At 39.0% G+C, this 15,819-nt stretch overlaps 2 protein-coding genes and 2 non-coding genes across 5 annotated transcripts in view; 1 reads left to right on the forward strand and 3 right to left on the reverse strand.

Annotated features, from left to right (window-relative positions):
* Positions 1-4,441: 4,441 nt before the first annotated feature.
* Positions 4,442-7,059, reverse strand: rpl37 (ribosomal protein L37). Its single transcript, XM_041255398.1, has 4 exons — positions 6,982-7,059; positions 6,005-6,140; positions 5,254-5,338; positions 4,442-4,554 (listed from the first exon to the last, which is right to left on the reverse strand). Exons 1-4 carry the CDS (start codon positions 6,982-6,984, stop codon positions 4,485-4,487), a joined length of 294 nt encoding a protein of 97 aa, XP_041111332.1. The 5' UTR covers positions 6,985-7,059; the 3' UTR covers positions 4,442-4,484.
* LOC121325989 lies at positions 4,627-4,704 on the reverse strand. The gene has a single exon (XR_005951402.1). It is a non-coding gene; the product is annotated as a small nucleolar RNA SNORD72 (small nucleolar RNA).
* On the reverse strand, positions 6,225-6,301 carry LOC121325994. The gene has a single exon (XR_005951403.1). It is a non-coding gene; the product is annotated as a small nucleolar RNA SNORD72 (small nucleolar RNA).
* An 8,222-nt stretch (positions 7,060-15,281) lies between the features above and the next one.
* st8sia5 (ST8 alpha-N-acetyl-neuraminide alpha-2,8-sialyltransferase 5) overlaps positions 15,282-15,819 on the forward strand; it is a 46,775-nt gene continuing 46,237 nt past the window's right edge. Inside the window, exon 1 of one of the 2 annotated variants that reach the window (XM_041255420.1) lies at positions 15,282-15,795. In XM_041255420.1, the coding sequence (XP_041111354.1) occupies positions 15,668-15,795 (128 nt within the window). In that variant the 5' untranslated portion in view covers positions 15,282-15,667. The remainder of the gene's footprint in view (positions 15,796-15,819) is intronic. The other variant, XM_041255411.1, reaches the window with a different exon arrangement.

Consider the following 15,819-nt stretch of genomic DNA (forward strand, 5'->3'; position numbering starts at 1 on the left):
ATGGGTTGCACAACCCCACAGGTGTGCTGTTCACAGGTGAGCAAAGATGTTTCCCTGTTTGCAGTCCGATTCCCTACTCTGACTGTACACGCCACTCTGCATCAGCACTGACCCTGCCATGCGTGGGAGAGGCGCCCTGTGATCACTGGCATGAGTTAGGCGAGTGTGGGTTGTGCAAGCAGCCTTATGATTGGCTGGGACTCCTGGTTATTACATTGTGGAAGTGTTTGGGATTATAAAAGAGCAGACTGCGTGCTAGCAGTTGTTGAGTGTGGTGTTTTCAGAATTGCTATTTGACCCTTTTATGCTAAATAAGATTTGCTGCTTTAGAAGCTGCTTCTACGCTTCTTTCTTTCCTCTTCATTGTTATGACACTGGTGATCATAGTTGGGATGGATCGAAAGCCATGAAAATTGAAGGAATAGCTGGAGGAAGCCGCAGCCAAAGCCGACACACCATCACTTCTCGGGTGGATGTTAGCAAGGGAGGAGACTGGTCCAGGAGTGTGGCTGCGGGAGCGAGCTCCAAAAATAGGGGCAGCGCCAGCAGCGAGGACAGTGAAGACCCCGGATTTCGATGGAACCAGCAGCTGGGAGACATTCCAAGTGCAGCTAGAGACACTGATTTTGTGCATCATTCGACTCATCAGTGTGACCACTGACAAGCAAATAGACTGTTTTACCAATTCCATAATCTCCTGCTTGTGATACTCTGCAACTTTAGGTAAGTATTCACATCTCAGCTGGGCTCATGAAGGAATCATCCACCATTTGCTACACTTTGTCTGAAGAATTTCCGTAACTTTTGGCTGTCCAATTTTTCAAAAGGGATATTTGTGCAAACAAAATCAAAATTTAATAAGTGGACTTTTGGAATATGGAAGTCACTGTTTTTTGTTTCTTTGCAAGTAAAGCAGTCGCAGTACTGCTCTGGATTTCCACATTTCAGTGAATCTAAATGCCTGTCAACAGACGAGTTTCGGTAGTGATCTACAGTAACATTGCAGGACATACAGAGCAAGCACTTAACATCGCTGTGTAAAACTCTTACTAGATACTGCTTTACGTGATCTGCGGCAGACACATTCTTAGCCTTTTTAGAGACATCCATGTTCTTGTTTACAGTGTGTAGTATTTTAATTTCCTGCTTAGACTGCATATAGTAACATGACAATCAATGCACAGAACTGTGTACAAGGTGAACATTACACACAGGTACACAGCAGAGCTGTACAGTTTCGTTTTTTTTTTTTAATTAATTTTTGTATGCAATACATTTTTATTTCTTAAGAATATTGTAAAAATCACAGTATTGGGCTAATTTCATGATTTCCGCGCAGACTGTGAAATTGCGATTTTCACAGGGCCTTAGTCATAAGTAACGGAAATTCTTCAGACAGAGTGTAGCAAATGGTGGTGCTATTCCTTCATCAGCCCAGCTGAGATGTGAATACTTACCTAAAGTTGCCGAGTATCACAAGCAGATTATGGAATTGGTAAAACATTCTGGTTGCTTGTCAGTGGTCACTGCTGAGTCGACATATGCACAAGATTAGTATGGGTTACACATTGTATTTGTTTTGCAAGACATAAGTGTTGAACGTGCAGCTGACCTACTAGAACTGAAAGCTGTCCTTGCACATACACTTTACCTACAGGCTGTTAATTACAACAGTGTTTCACAAGCTATTGTAAAGTGCTTGAGTAACTTTGATGTTAGTTATGATGCCAGTGCATTTATCTGTATATTTGCTGTATAAAAAAAATCTGTACATGCAATTTATTTTATATTTCTGTGCACATTCCGTGAAATACGATACTTTAACCATGACAATGCTGTGAAATTTAAAGAAAATTTCCGCGATTTTAACATTCTCTCACACGACACAGCCAGCCCAGGTTTTTAAGTTAAGGGTCCCCTTCACGCGGACAATGAGACTGCAGCCTTTGCAGGAGAGCCCCCGTGGGGTTGATGGACTATGTGGATCCATTGAGATAATGGGTGGTGGGAGGGGAATGCATGCCTGTGATTGGGAGAGCGTGCACTACAGAGCGAAATGTAAGCCTGGCAGAAATGTAAGCAGGCTGAAGTGTCAGTTTTGGAACTGGGAGATAACCTTTTTCAGACACACAGAGACTGTTGGCTTTGTGTGTGCTACCTGCCTGTTTATTAAGCCATTTTATTTATCCTGTGTTCGTTTTTGTTTATTGCATTTATTTTTTTGTTGAACTCCTCGTTCTTGTAAAATAACCCATGCATTTGAGACAATACCTGCCTGGATTGCTTCCTTTACCTCCATGTTACAGTATCAATTTCAAATTGTGTTTCAACATAATGAATACCAGTTTTAATTTTCAAACATCAAGCACTGCAAACATAGTGAGAACAGTCAGTTGTTCAGTTTTTTTGCAATATGCATTGTAACCAGGTAGGATACATTCCTCTCCTTCTGAGACAGTGACCGTTTTTTTAAGAACGTCTTACTGTTTAGCTAATTGATCAGCTTTCTTCTGTAAAAACTTGTGTCATTTCCTAATGCAATCTCGATGCCGTGTCTCAAGATGCAGACGACTTAAGGCTTTCGTAAGCCAGTACTTCACAACAAATGACACATGAGGACGTGGATCATCCCTGTCACCAATATAAGAAAAACTGAAGTTAATGGTTTCTTTAAGCTGCAAGTAGGATTAGGCATGTTTTCGTTTTGCATCCATTTTAACAACTGTTTTCAAAATCACAAGTAACCGCGTTTAAACATTTGATTTGGGCTTATGCTGCACTGAGTCGAAAAGATACTGCCATATTACTTTGAAGTCAATGTCCTTTTAAGACAGCCTAGCCCTGGAACAGAGGTGCACTACACTGGTCCTTCAGGGCAATTCAACTTCAGATTGCATTAACCGTTCTACTGTATCACAACCACCAACACTGGGTATACAGAAGAATCACATTGTAAGACACTGAGAAGAGTGTTATATATGGTGAGCGTGTCAGTTTAACAAGATCTCTACCCAGGTACAGGTGGGGAAGATAAGTTAAGCATGTTCTCAAATACAGAGTGATTAGAAATTAAGTTTCATATCATTGATGTGGTAAACTTACGTTCTAGTCACCCTGTATATTAGAAAATATGTACTTTCTTCAAAGCTGAATCCCATAATCTGCAAGACATTTCTTATTACATTACACTGTAGTCTTGAAAGGATTATATGGATATCAAACATGCCAAATGAAGCACGGCATTATACAAGTCCTGTGTTTTGCATGCTTCTGTACCCCATGACTGATGCAATATGGTAAGCCCTCACACAGCACAGCCATCCATAAATAGCTATGATCTCTTCAGAGCACGTATCAGCCTGTATCATACAGAACTGAATACTAGATTCATCAGATTGATGTGCCACCACATTATGATTAGTTACTATTTTTTTGTTTACATTGTAAAAATTATTTTGTAAAAAAGCATGTAAGTTTTTTGTTTCATTGATTTGTGTATTGCAGTATGGCGAAGAACATACAGAGCAATCATTGTTGAATACTTTTAAAAAGTCTTACAGGCTCTCTAAGAATGGCCGTTTACCTTAAAATCCACTCAATATAAACACATTTCAACCCCACTGCCAGAATGTTCACTCATAGGCAAACCAATCTGGCTCCTGTGGAGGTTGATATCAGCTTTACATTTTTTTATTTTTTTTTATTAAGTTAAATAATTAACTAGTGAGAAATATTTCAGATTGCTGTAGTTAGAAAAAAGAGTCCATACGGATCACATTTAACCCTTTGCAGTCCAAAGTCGGACCAGGCCCAACATTACAAATTTTCCTTTTCAGTCCGATGTTTGACCCTGTCCGCCATCAAAAAGACATCAAGCACAGGTCTAACAGTTTTTTCTCTGGAAAAAAGCCGAGGGAACCTTTCAATGGCCAAGTGAGACTGATAGGAGCTGAAAAGCAGAGTGGATCTGTGCAACACACATAGTCCCTAAACCACAGACATAAACAAAGAAGATAGCTGCTTCCACATCCAGTGCTCAAAGAACATCATGGACAAGTGCAGAGCTTTTTGAGATGTTATAGTAAAGTAATAACTTGGATCACATTATTGAGAAGTTTGGTGATAAAACGAGTGATCAGGCGAGGATTTATCAGTATGCACGACTATGTAGAGATATGTGGCAAGTACAGCAAACAAGGCGTGGGGCAGGGCTGGAGATGCAGTATTGTGTCCTGTTGATATGCAGTGCCTTTTAAACCTGCTTTACTTTGAATATAATTACTTTTAAACCCCACGTGTGAAAATATATTGGACCTGACACACATTCAAACAGATGTCATTTATGATGCCAGTTGCTCTGAATCACGTTGTTACCTTTGTTTGACCCTATGGTCTCTTAATGGTTATGCTAGTAGCAATAAAGAGAATACAAGCAAAGTTGTTTTTTTGTTTTTTTAAACAGAACATTTATTTAACCAAAGTCTTTAAGAGGAGCTTGAAGCTGCAACAGCAGCTCGCTTGGGCTTGGGGGTTGTTCCTTCACGGAATCCGTTCCTGCAAAATACATTCGCTATTAGAACACTAATCTATAAAGAGATCCATCAAACATTTGCTCATGGCATTTACAGCTTATCTCAGTAAAACACTGAAATCACTGAGATATCATTTGTTCAGACATTTATTTTGAGACATCACCGATAAGCTGAATGGCCAAACCAATATTCTATAGTGTCAGTTTAGTTTCCAGTACTGATGCAATATCCGCCTTCAATTATCACACAGACAAGCAAAAAGCAAGATCCTATCCCAACAGGGCATTGCTTTTGGTAACCAACTTACAAAATTCAGTTCAATTGGATGTTCACAAAGCACACATGGGGACTTGCATGTAACTATTTTAAAGGGGTAAATCAGTCTGGCAGCATCAAACATATAATCTTATAGTTTAAGAGAATAGTGTTTGTATAGGTTAAGAGGGCCTTTATTTTTGACCCTGGCAAATAACTACTCAAAGCAGTAAATAACTTTGCCCCATGCTCACACACGTTAGGCAGACAAAAAAACCTTAAACAACAACACTTTACTGTTAGTCAGAAAATTATACCAAAGTTTTTATAAGTACATTTTTTAGACTGCACACCGCATCTATTAAAAGTTCGTCAATTTACGTTTTTACAATAATAAAACACAAAGGGCATCCTTGCAGGCCACACTTCATTAACTGCTAGAATACTAAATGAGCTAATCTCTCACCTGAATCTGCGGTACACGACTTTCAGGTGCCTCATACGTCCTGTTCCAGTGGTGTTACGTCTCTTGGCCTTGGCACTCCAGTTGTCTGTTAACAAAAAAAAATTAAATTTGTTTAGGAATCTAAGCCACAAGACCCACAGCGGGAAAAACTACTTCAATGGTCAGTTTGACCATCTAGCACTTTATAAACCAGTGTAACACTTGGATGTTTACATGTAGTACAGAAACAAAAAAGAGGTATTCCTAATCAACAAAACTTTGTATACAGAGTAAACCAACTGGAGTCTTGTACAAAACCCCAGTAATTGACGAGCACATCAACACCATGTTCACAATTTGCAAGAACACCCTCACTGCAATGCAAACACGTCAGCATGTTTTGAAGTGCTGTACCAACATAAAAACTACAAATTACATGTTATATTCCATTTAGTAAAAACACAAATAAAGCTTTACCGATAACATTTGATTGGTCATAGTACCAGTCAAAAATCCCAGGATCTACAGCAACACATTAATATCACTTGTCACTGGCTTATAATTCCAATATATTTTTTTTTAAACTCCATAAACTTGATGTGCAAACCAAAAAGATTCAGACCTGACTCTGCAGATGCAAAATATAAATATGACAAGTACCGAGGATTAATAACAAGCATGTTATATCTACGTTTTTGTACAAGGCAAGCAATCGTGCAATACTTCATTGTACATTCTGTTTAGGCACATTCATGCCTAAGTAAATACTTACACTTTCTCTTGCGTTTGGCGGGGTAACCACATTTTCCACATGTTGATTTTTGGAGATGGTAAGCCTTGGAGCCACACCGGCGACACAGTGTGTGCGTCTTGTTGCGACGCTTACCGAATGACGATGTTCCCTTCGTCTGTATAATGAATGAAAACAATGTAAATATTATGTTTTGCATGCAGTGTGTCTTAACAAAAACCTTGTGTAATTGCAATGGAACGTCTTATCTCAGAAACAATTTGGAATCACTTGATTTCATATGTTCAGACATTTATTTTTAAACATCACTGATAAGACTTTTATAAATGACACATTAAGAACGGACTTCCCTGCCCCCCTTATACTATGTTGGCACTTAGGAAGACCTGGACCACTACATCGGAATTTTCTACACAATATGGTTTGTATATCATTGCATTACACACGGCACCAAATACTAACACCCCTTGGTACGAACTGAAGAGAATTTGTATTACATGTTATCCCCCCCCATTGAAAAGACTTAAAACAATTAGTTGTACCATGTATCAGACACATTAATTGCCTGCAGGTAGCGTATGAAAATTAACTCCGACGTAAGAAACGGCAGACCATGCATTTACCAAAACAGGCCTAATCGACCGAGTCATTCAACTACAAAAATACTATAAATTCAATACAAGGGGTAACTTATGTTTTAACTACTCTTAATCGAAAAGCAAAATTCAAATAAAAAAAAAAAAACCGCTACTGCATCTCCGGTCTCTTCAATGGGTTTATTATTCGGTGCTTGTTCACAACCAGTTGGGGGACACAGTAAACCCGTGTACGCTTCAAAGCTTTTAAAAATATTAAAACATAAAACCATCCTCTGGAATAACAAGGAATATCGCATTCCTATATCTTATTCTAGCATTGCGGCACATATTTGGTGTCATAAACCATGTTAACATGTAGATGTTTTAAGATCCAAAAGTACACCGCTTTCTCAAACCCACCATCTTCCTCCGGAGGCTGACACGATAGAGACCGGAACATTGGCAAGAGTTCCGCTATATTAATACCGTCTGCTTCCGGTGCTGCACAGAAACACGTTCCCTTTGTCAAAGCTGTGTGTTTTTGCAAGCAACTAGTCTATCTATTGGGGCAACTCAACTAATTTTCTAAAATACCTGGATGGAACTCGTTCTATAGTAATTATGTTAACCATATTCGAATATTAAAATCTGTATTTTAATCCTGCTTTCTTATGTGTTCGTTGAATATAAGTTAATGTCAAAATCTGAAAAAATACTGTAAAACTGCTACGAATTTAATTTGTAGTTTTTCCTTTTTTTTCAGCAATTTAATACGTCGTTCCGATCAGAGTAAGTTGTTTCTATGTATGGCGTTCTTTATTGTGCCTCTTTTAATTTTTAATAACACTATTTTGTTATGTTTGATTTTCTTTTATATATCTTAAAAAATGAAATATATAATTTGAAACAATCAATCAATGAAAATGTAATTGCAATAAATTTAAAAACAAATACCTACAAAGTGTTATTACAAAACATCAAACATGTAAACAATGAAGTATTTTTTTAAAAAGAAAAAACAAAAATAAAAATATTTTTGTGCTGGCTCCATCTTCTATACTATACAACGGTGGTATTCATTTGTGGCTCTTTCAGTCTATCCCATTTCATTTCTTTAGTTCAACCATGCCCTTAGCAGATTCAACCTTTCAGTATATTTTAAACCCTGTTTTGTTCAAATTGCAGTTTTTGATTTTTGAGGACACCCTAAAGCAGGGTTTCCCAATCCTGGTCTTGTGGACCCACTGTATCTTCAGGTTTTCTTTCCACCTGAGAGATAAATTGAACCCTTAATTGGACTATTCATTAGCTTAATAAGCTTTTATTAGCTTATTTTCAGCTTTTAAACAGTTGGAGATTTCAAGTTAACACTACAATTTTACAAGTAACTTGAAATTGGCAACTTTTTAGTAGATGAGAACAATTTAAAAAGTCCAATTAAGCACATTATTAGTTCAATTAAGGGTTTAACTAAGTGATTGAGTACTCAGTTGGAAAACTAGAGAAGACACAGTGGGTCCTCAGGACCAGGATTGGGAAATCTTACTCTAAAGGGTTAAACCTATTACTTTAAACATGTAATAAGCATTTATTCCTTTGGGTGGCAGTAGTTCTGCCCTCTTAAAAATAACAAGAAATTATGTAAAATTCTACTGGTTGTCTCCAAGATATAATTTGCCGTACTTGTCTGCTTATGTCCCTGTAGTTAAAGTTAACATATGTAGCAGGTATTTCCTTTCTGTTCATGCTACTGAATTTGTAAGCGTTATTGTGTGCAGCAATCAGTACTTTAATATTCTGTTATGGCTGAACGGATCAGGAAATAAGTTAATCAACCTTCTTTGTACATTAATATTTTATCCCAGGGACTATTTTACTTTTATACCTATACAGTATAGGAGTAAGCTGCATATGGATATTGTTTACACTATATAACAATATATTTTAATATACTTGCAAACAGGACCATAACCAGAGCTGGCATTCTACCAAGGTCAAAATGAGGTTTCAAGCTGTAGCTGGCAGTATTTATATGACTGCTTGGTATTTATTATTCAGCCACTGCAAACCAACAGAGAAAATTAAGGAATCTTTTGTACTTTACCAGAATTTTTACATGAGCAACAGCATTGATGATGCAACAAAACAACTGAGGACACGACCTCAGTCCTCATAGCTACTTACGGCCATGCTTGCAGACTACCAGTACTTAAAATGTGTACCTATTTTTCAAATCCACTAATATGACCACTTTAAGAGCCTCTTCTTTTACCGTCATGCAATCATTGCCATTATATCAGTTAATAATACTATTATTGGTATTAGTGCTAAACAGGGATTAGTATTTTTTGTCTTGCTGTCACTTGCCAGTTTGTAAATGCAGCAACTCCATCAGCATTTACTACATTTTAGCTGCAAATAAAAAAATGTGTGCATAAATTATATATATATAATAATATATATATATATATATATATATATATATATATATATATATATATATATATATTTAATTGTTGTAATTATTTTAAATTATTTGACCAGTTGATGTATTATCATTACATGGTGTTATTTTAGTTGAGTTTACAATGAAAGAGCTGGTCTCTATGTGGTTCTGTCTGTTGTATTGTACTTAATGAATCTCTCCCCCTCCCCCATCTAAGATGGCTACCCTGGTTTGCATATTGCTGCATGTGGTTTATAATGGTTACACCCTATATTTTTAATACATGGTTTTACTATATGTGTGATTGATCTTGCTTACCTGTGTTTTACCATGATTACACTATGCTACATTCAATGCAGTCTTTTCTACGGTACCTTGTTTGACTTATGTTAACCCTATTTACAGTAGTGAAAAAAACCAACTGCTTTTACTCTATATACTGAACAGAACATTATGGACAATCTTGGGTATTTTAACAGATATTTCAAAATCACATAAAATAGAATTCTACCTGTTACTTAATACATTATTAAGAAAACAGGATGTCAGAAGTCCCAAATCCTTTTATTCTTTGTAAAGAAGCAACATATGTAGTAAATTAAGATGGACTGTCATGAAACTGTCAGGTTTTATTAATTACCCCTGTGGTCACTAGTAGTAACTGTAGCTACATTGAATTAATTCCTGCAATTCCATTGCTGAGCACACAGACTGTTTCCAGGCTACAAGTTACTTGACTTGGACAACAGCGCACATTTTTTTTACAAAAAAAAAAAAAAACCCACATAATTCTATTGCCTTTTGTAACAGCTGCTAAATGATTCCCTCCCACCTCCAAGCATACCTCGACTTGTACTCTACTGTTCCATGAATCATATATTATCAGCCTTTTTAAAACTTCCATGTTGTCATTATACTGTTAGAAAGTCCTTTGTTACTCAGATGGTGTTGACATGAAATTGAATATGTCATATGTGTACTCAACTCCTTAGCAAACTTAAATCCCTTTGTATATTTTTGTTTCCATCTCTACTCCCCACACATTTGTGTCATCTGTAATGATTTTCATTACATGAGAGTAGATGTTGAACTTCATTCTGATTTGAACTCGGCTCTCACCAAGTAAGATGTAGCTTTGCAGTAAACTAACAGTGATCCATCTGCAGCTCCATCCATTTGCGTTGTTTTCCATTTGATGATGTAGATATCCTATCTGCTGTTGATTGCTGAAGTGTAATGCTGGTTCTGGGGATCAACCCAGTGCGGTCTCCCCAGCACATCAGCATGACAACTGTCTGGATTGAGCTAAGTAGATTACATCTCTGGGGTCTTCAAGTAGTCACCTTCCATCCTCTGTGTTTCATTGACTAGTCCACGACACCTCAAAAGGACTCAACAGTGATTCTGGTGTCCCAGCATCACCCCCCTCCATCCCCCACTCATCTAAGCCCAGCTTACTTACCTGTACATCAGAGTTGCTTTCTTTCTATTGTGCTTGAGATCCCCATCCATAATCTTTCTATCTCAACCAAAGCCAGTTGCTGCTTCTTTCTGCTGCTTCAAATAAGTTCTTCACTGTGCGACGCAACTCTTGGCCACTGAACCCGACTTCTCTAAGAAACCGAGTTGTAGAGTGTGCCACAAATCCTCGACAACGCACCTCCAATGGGTAAACTCAGCCTCTCCATCCTCGCTGTTCCGCTTCAGCAGCTAGTTGAGCATACCAAAGTTTCTTCCTCTCATACGCCTCATCCACAGCATCTTCCCATGGCACCATTAACTCTACCAGATAAGCAAGGCGCGCTGATCCAGACCACAAGACAATGTCTGGTCGAAGGTTAGTGGTGGCAATCTCAGTTGGAAAAATAAGCCATTGACCAACATCTGCCAGCATCTTCCAGTCTCTAGCAGATTCCAGTTGTCCTGGGCGAGGCTTGATTTTAACACCTTTTCTTGGTGGTTGCTCTCCTGGATGGAGAAATATTGTCTTTTGTGTGTAATGCTTTGATGGAACTGGTGGCAACTTATTGGTCAGATTACGCTTGTATTCCAATGCTAAGGCCAAACATTGTAGCACCTGGTCTTGGTGCCAAGTAAACCGTCCTTGGCTAAGTCCCATCTTACATCCTGTCAAAATGTGCCTTAATGTTGCAGGTGACAGGAGGGATCCTCACCCACCCAGAGGTTTAGGTTTTGTGGTGATGGGAGAACATCATATGCTAATCTGAAACTGATCCTGCTCTGTTCCATTGTCTATAGGTCCTGCCAGCCAATCTTGCATTGTTCCACACTTTCCCATCTCATCCATTCTCCCTGCTTGGTCTGGGAAATGGCCTTTACACACCTGATCCCCTCTTGCTTTTGCACCTCATTGATTACCAGCTTCCTCCGTTGAGCTGGAGTTGCCTTATGCGATGTAGGAGGAGCTGAACTGAGACCAAAACCTCCTTTTCCATGCTGAACTTGCCTCATAATATCTCCGATTCGAAGGGCAGCCTTAGCATCTTCCACAGTTTTCTTTGCCGTCCATTTTCTTCTAGTTTTCAACTCAGGTGTTGCCTCCCTTACGCATCTGTTGCGTGAATCTACTAATGTCATTTCCAGTCGGACTTTGGCACACTTAAACTCCTCAGTTAGAGCAGAGATTGGTAGCTGCAGTATTCCTTTACCATAAAGTCCCACTCTACTGAGGCAGCGTGGAACTCCTAACCATTTCCTGACGTATAAACTGATTAAAGCTTCCAGCTTCTCAACTGTTGTCAAGGAAACCTCGTACACAGTCAGTGGCCATGGCAGTCTTGGCAGTAGACCAAACTGAAAGCACCAGAGTTTCAGTTTGCCTGGTAAAGCACCGCTGTCTGTGCTCTTCAACCCTTCCACTGCTTGTTGTCTAACTTCTCCCACACAAACTGTGTCCTTTAGATCCTCGTCGTACCATCTCCCTAGACTTTTCACTGGCTTCTCGGACACTGTTGGTATTGCCTCACCATTAATGTAGAACCTTTTATTCACTACTTTACCTTTAATTATAGAGATGCTCCTTGATTTAGTGGGCTTGAATTGCATTTGGGCTCATTTAATGTTATTGGTTAATTTGCCCAATAATCTTTTCTCTCTGATTTGTCTGACCAGGTTCGCAAGGATTATTAGGTTCATCACTAGTTGTATCCTCGCAACTCCTCACATCTATGACAGGGGTGCTGATATCCTGCGAACTGTGATTTGCTTCCTGTCGTTGGATTTCATTCGACTGACTTGACTGACTTCATAAGAAGTACTGATCAATGCGAGGCCCTTGTCCCTTCTCCTTCAAGCATTTCATTCTCCCTTGATGAATTTTCAAACCCTTGACCGTTGTTGCCTTGCTCCAGCTGCAGACACAAACCTGGAGTTCCATATCTTTTCTAACTGCAGATCTTGAACTAGTCTTTTGTGAAGTGCTCTCCATTCTCATATCCATTTCCATTCCTAAGTCATTAACCGTGTTATCCAACGTTGAGTCATCTTCCACCCCCGCTCTCGTAGACTCTAGAGGTATTTTTCTCTTTAATTTCTTAGAAGCCTTAGGTGGGTGTCTCTAGCATCCTGTTTACCTTTGAAAACAAAGAGCTGGATACTGCCGACAAGGTTAGCTAACCCTTGCCAGCCGCAATGGGGTCTCTTTCCTCCTGTCAGCTGTCTCTCCATGCTGTCATGAGGTCTTTCCCTTGTTGCCAGCTGCACTATTCACAGTTAGTCATGATATCCATTACATGAGAGTAGATGTTGAACTTCATGCTGATTTGAACTCGTCTCTCACTAAGTAAGAAATAGCTTTGCAGTAAACTAATGAGATCCATCTGCATCTCCATCCATTTGCGTTGTTTTCCATTTGATGATGTAGATATCCTTCTGTCTGGTGTTGATTGCTGAAGTGTAATGCTGGCTTCAAGGATCAGCTCATTTTGCCTCCCCAGTGCAACAGCACACACAACGGCTGCGATGCTGTCTCAGGGGATCAACTCAGTGCGGTCTCCCCAGCGCATCAGCATGACAACCGTCTGGATTGAGCTAAGTAGGATATATGTCTGGGGTCTTCAAGTGGGCACATTCCATCCTCAGTGTTTCGTTGACTAGCCCACGACACCTCAAGAGGGCTCAACAGTGATACTGATGTCCCAGCATCACCCCCCTCCATCCCCCACTCAGCTCAGCCCAGATTTAACATGAGACAGCCCCCCCAATTTCATATCATTTTTCAGATGTAGAAAAGAAAATCCAGTGCACTGACCCTGATACAACCTCACTCAGATTAAATAAGATAAGTAGTTGAAAAAACAGCTTCACTAGTTCATGAATAAAGTATGAACTGTAGAGCACAAAAAGCTGGCAGGTAGCAAAAGGAAACTTTAGGGAAGAGATGGCATGATTGCCACCATGCTGTTCCCTTCTACCCACAGCACAAAGGAATATCCACCAGAAAGTGTCTTCAGGGCATCAGACGATTCTTACGGGTTAGGGTTAGGGTTAGGTATTGGGTTAAGGTTAGGCTTTAGAGATGGGTTTGCTTTAGGTTAGGGTTGGTGTTGGGGTTGGGTTAGGGGCAGGGTGGGTTCATTTCGTAGAGTTGCCGAGCTCTGGAAGTGAAAGGTGGGAGTGCTTGATAAATGCCCTAGAATCATTGGATGCCCTGAGGACAGTTTCTAGTGGATATTCCTTTCCGCTGCATAGAATGAAAGGTCAGAATCATCTGATTTCTCTGAAATCAGGAAACACAGACACAATATCAAACAACAGTGGTCTCAAGTAAGCTCAAGATCAGTTAACTTTAATGATCTGAATATTGGAGCACATGTTGAAATGATTAGCCCATTTAGTTTTTTGCAGTTTTTGAACAGGAAAGAATCGATATTTATATAAATGGCTCTCATCTTCATTTATGTTTATGTATTTATTAAATAGAATTGTTAATATGTGTGATTAATTTCTCTTTTTATGATAAATGCTGGACTGGTAGCATTGGAGACTGAAGTCTGTTCATAACATAAGCAGTAACAAGAGAATGCTTCATTGATGAGGGAACAGTTCAGTCTCTCCAGTAATCCACATTTGGTAGACCACTTTAGGATTTGATGACATCATAATGTTTATTGTCCAATGAAATGAATCATTTTGTGGCCATTAAAATCTCCAGCTATAACTAAGAAACCATTAATGATTCATACTTCACATATCCACCATCTTACAGGTAATACTACTTTGCACCAATCCACTGTGCTCCATGTTTCAGACCATTCAAAGATTCCAGCTTTGTTACAGTATGAAGATGCTTTATTTTAGTTCACACCCCATTCTAAGTACAAATACAAAAAATCAACTCTGAAATATAGTATAACATAGTTCTCTATTGTTCAAATGGATTGGAGATGTAATTAATCATGTATAATGCTTACTGTACCCTAATATTAACCTTAAGAAGATAATACAAAAAATATAGATCAAATCTCAGCTCTGTGATGTATATTCTTGTAATGCTGTCTCGCTCCACCTTTGTTAAAAGCCTTGTGTATAGTATAAAGAAAACCTTAATTATGATGAAAAAAACACACAGTACACATAGTACAAGCGTATTATTATTATATTATTATTATTATTATTATTATTATTATTATTATTACTGTTCTTGTTGTTGTGATGATGACAACTTGAAAATGCAATCAAAGTCTTTGAAAACGTAAGTAGGATCACAGAATAATGTAAATTAGTCAACGATTTCACGCTGCCATACATATCTTAGGTCTGCAATAAATCAGTATGCAGGAGGTGCCAACAGCTGTCCTTGGAGAGATGCAACTGTGACCTTGTTTATACAGATTGGAAAGAGGAACAGACCCAATGAACAATATAGACCAAACCTTCACAAGACATTTGTGAGCCTAAAAAGCTACAGCCCTCCTAACTGTTTAAAACCCTGATATAAAATACAGTGACAGTGAAATGTAAATTACCAGCCATACTGTTCTAGGAAGGCGTGTATGTGATGCACCCACACGATAATGCATACACGTAATAGCAAATCCCAAATGCTTACTATTTGGATCATTGAACCGAATGAGAGAGAGAGAGAGAGAGAGAGAGAGAGAGAGAGAGAGAGAGAGAGAGAGAGAGAGAGAGAGAGAGAGAGAGAGAGAGAGAGAGAGAGAGAGAGAGAGAGAGAGAGAGAGAGAGAGAGGAGAGAGAGAGAGAGAGAGAGAGAGAGAGAGAGAGAGAGAGAGATGCGTCCCTGAAGCAGATCGCTGCAAGTGTGATGCAGTAACTGAGGCTCCTCATTTGCCCGTTTTTACTGTCTATCTTGGATGAGATGACATAGAAGATTTTCAACAGCTAGTGTGACGGTAATACCATTGCCGTGATTTCGCGTCCCGAATCTCTTATAGGGCAAGGAGACGTAAGAAAGGGGTTGGCAGTATTTTCGCAGCTTCACTCTACCTGCTTTGGAACACGAAGAAACAGCAATGCTAGTTTACAGATGCTCAGATTCTGTACTGACAAATCGCGTTTTTAAAAGTGCAATCCTTTAAGAGGACGACCTTGGCTAAACACGTGTTCCCGTGACTGAATCCAATGCGTTCGACTTTTCAATACAGTAAGGACACTTAAGTCTGAACCATAGGCTGAATAATGGGGTACTCAGACACTTCGAGCAGAGATGTGCTGGGCAACAGATCTCTCTGTTTTTTTTTTATTTGTGCGTTTGGTCTCGTAACCTTGTTGCAACAGATCATCTACGGGAAGAACTACATTAAGAGGTAGGTGGTTACAGCTCTCCTTGT

This window comes from Polyodon spathula, chromosome 1 (genome assembly GCF_017654505.1).
Source record: "Polyodon spathula isolate WHYD16114869_AA chromosome 1, ASM1765450v1, whole genome shotgun sequence".
Lineage (NCBI taxonomy): Eukaryota > Metazoa > Chordata > Actinopteri > Acipenseriformes > Polyodontidae > Polyodon > Polyodon spathula.

Excerpts from the sequence above, each read along its gene's own strand:
- rpl37 (XM_041255398.1), bottom strand. Across the intron at positions 5,339-6,004 it reads CGCCAAACGCAAGAGAAAGT|ACAACTGGAGTGCCAAGGCC; the intron begins GTAAGTATTTAC and ends TTTTGTTAACAG. Across the intron at positions 4,555-5,253 it reads GTCGTGTACCGCAGATTCAG|GAACGGATTCCGTGAAGGAA; the intron begins GTGAGAGATTAG and ends TGTATTTTGCAG.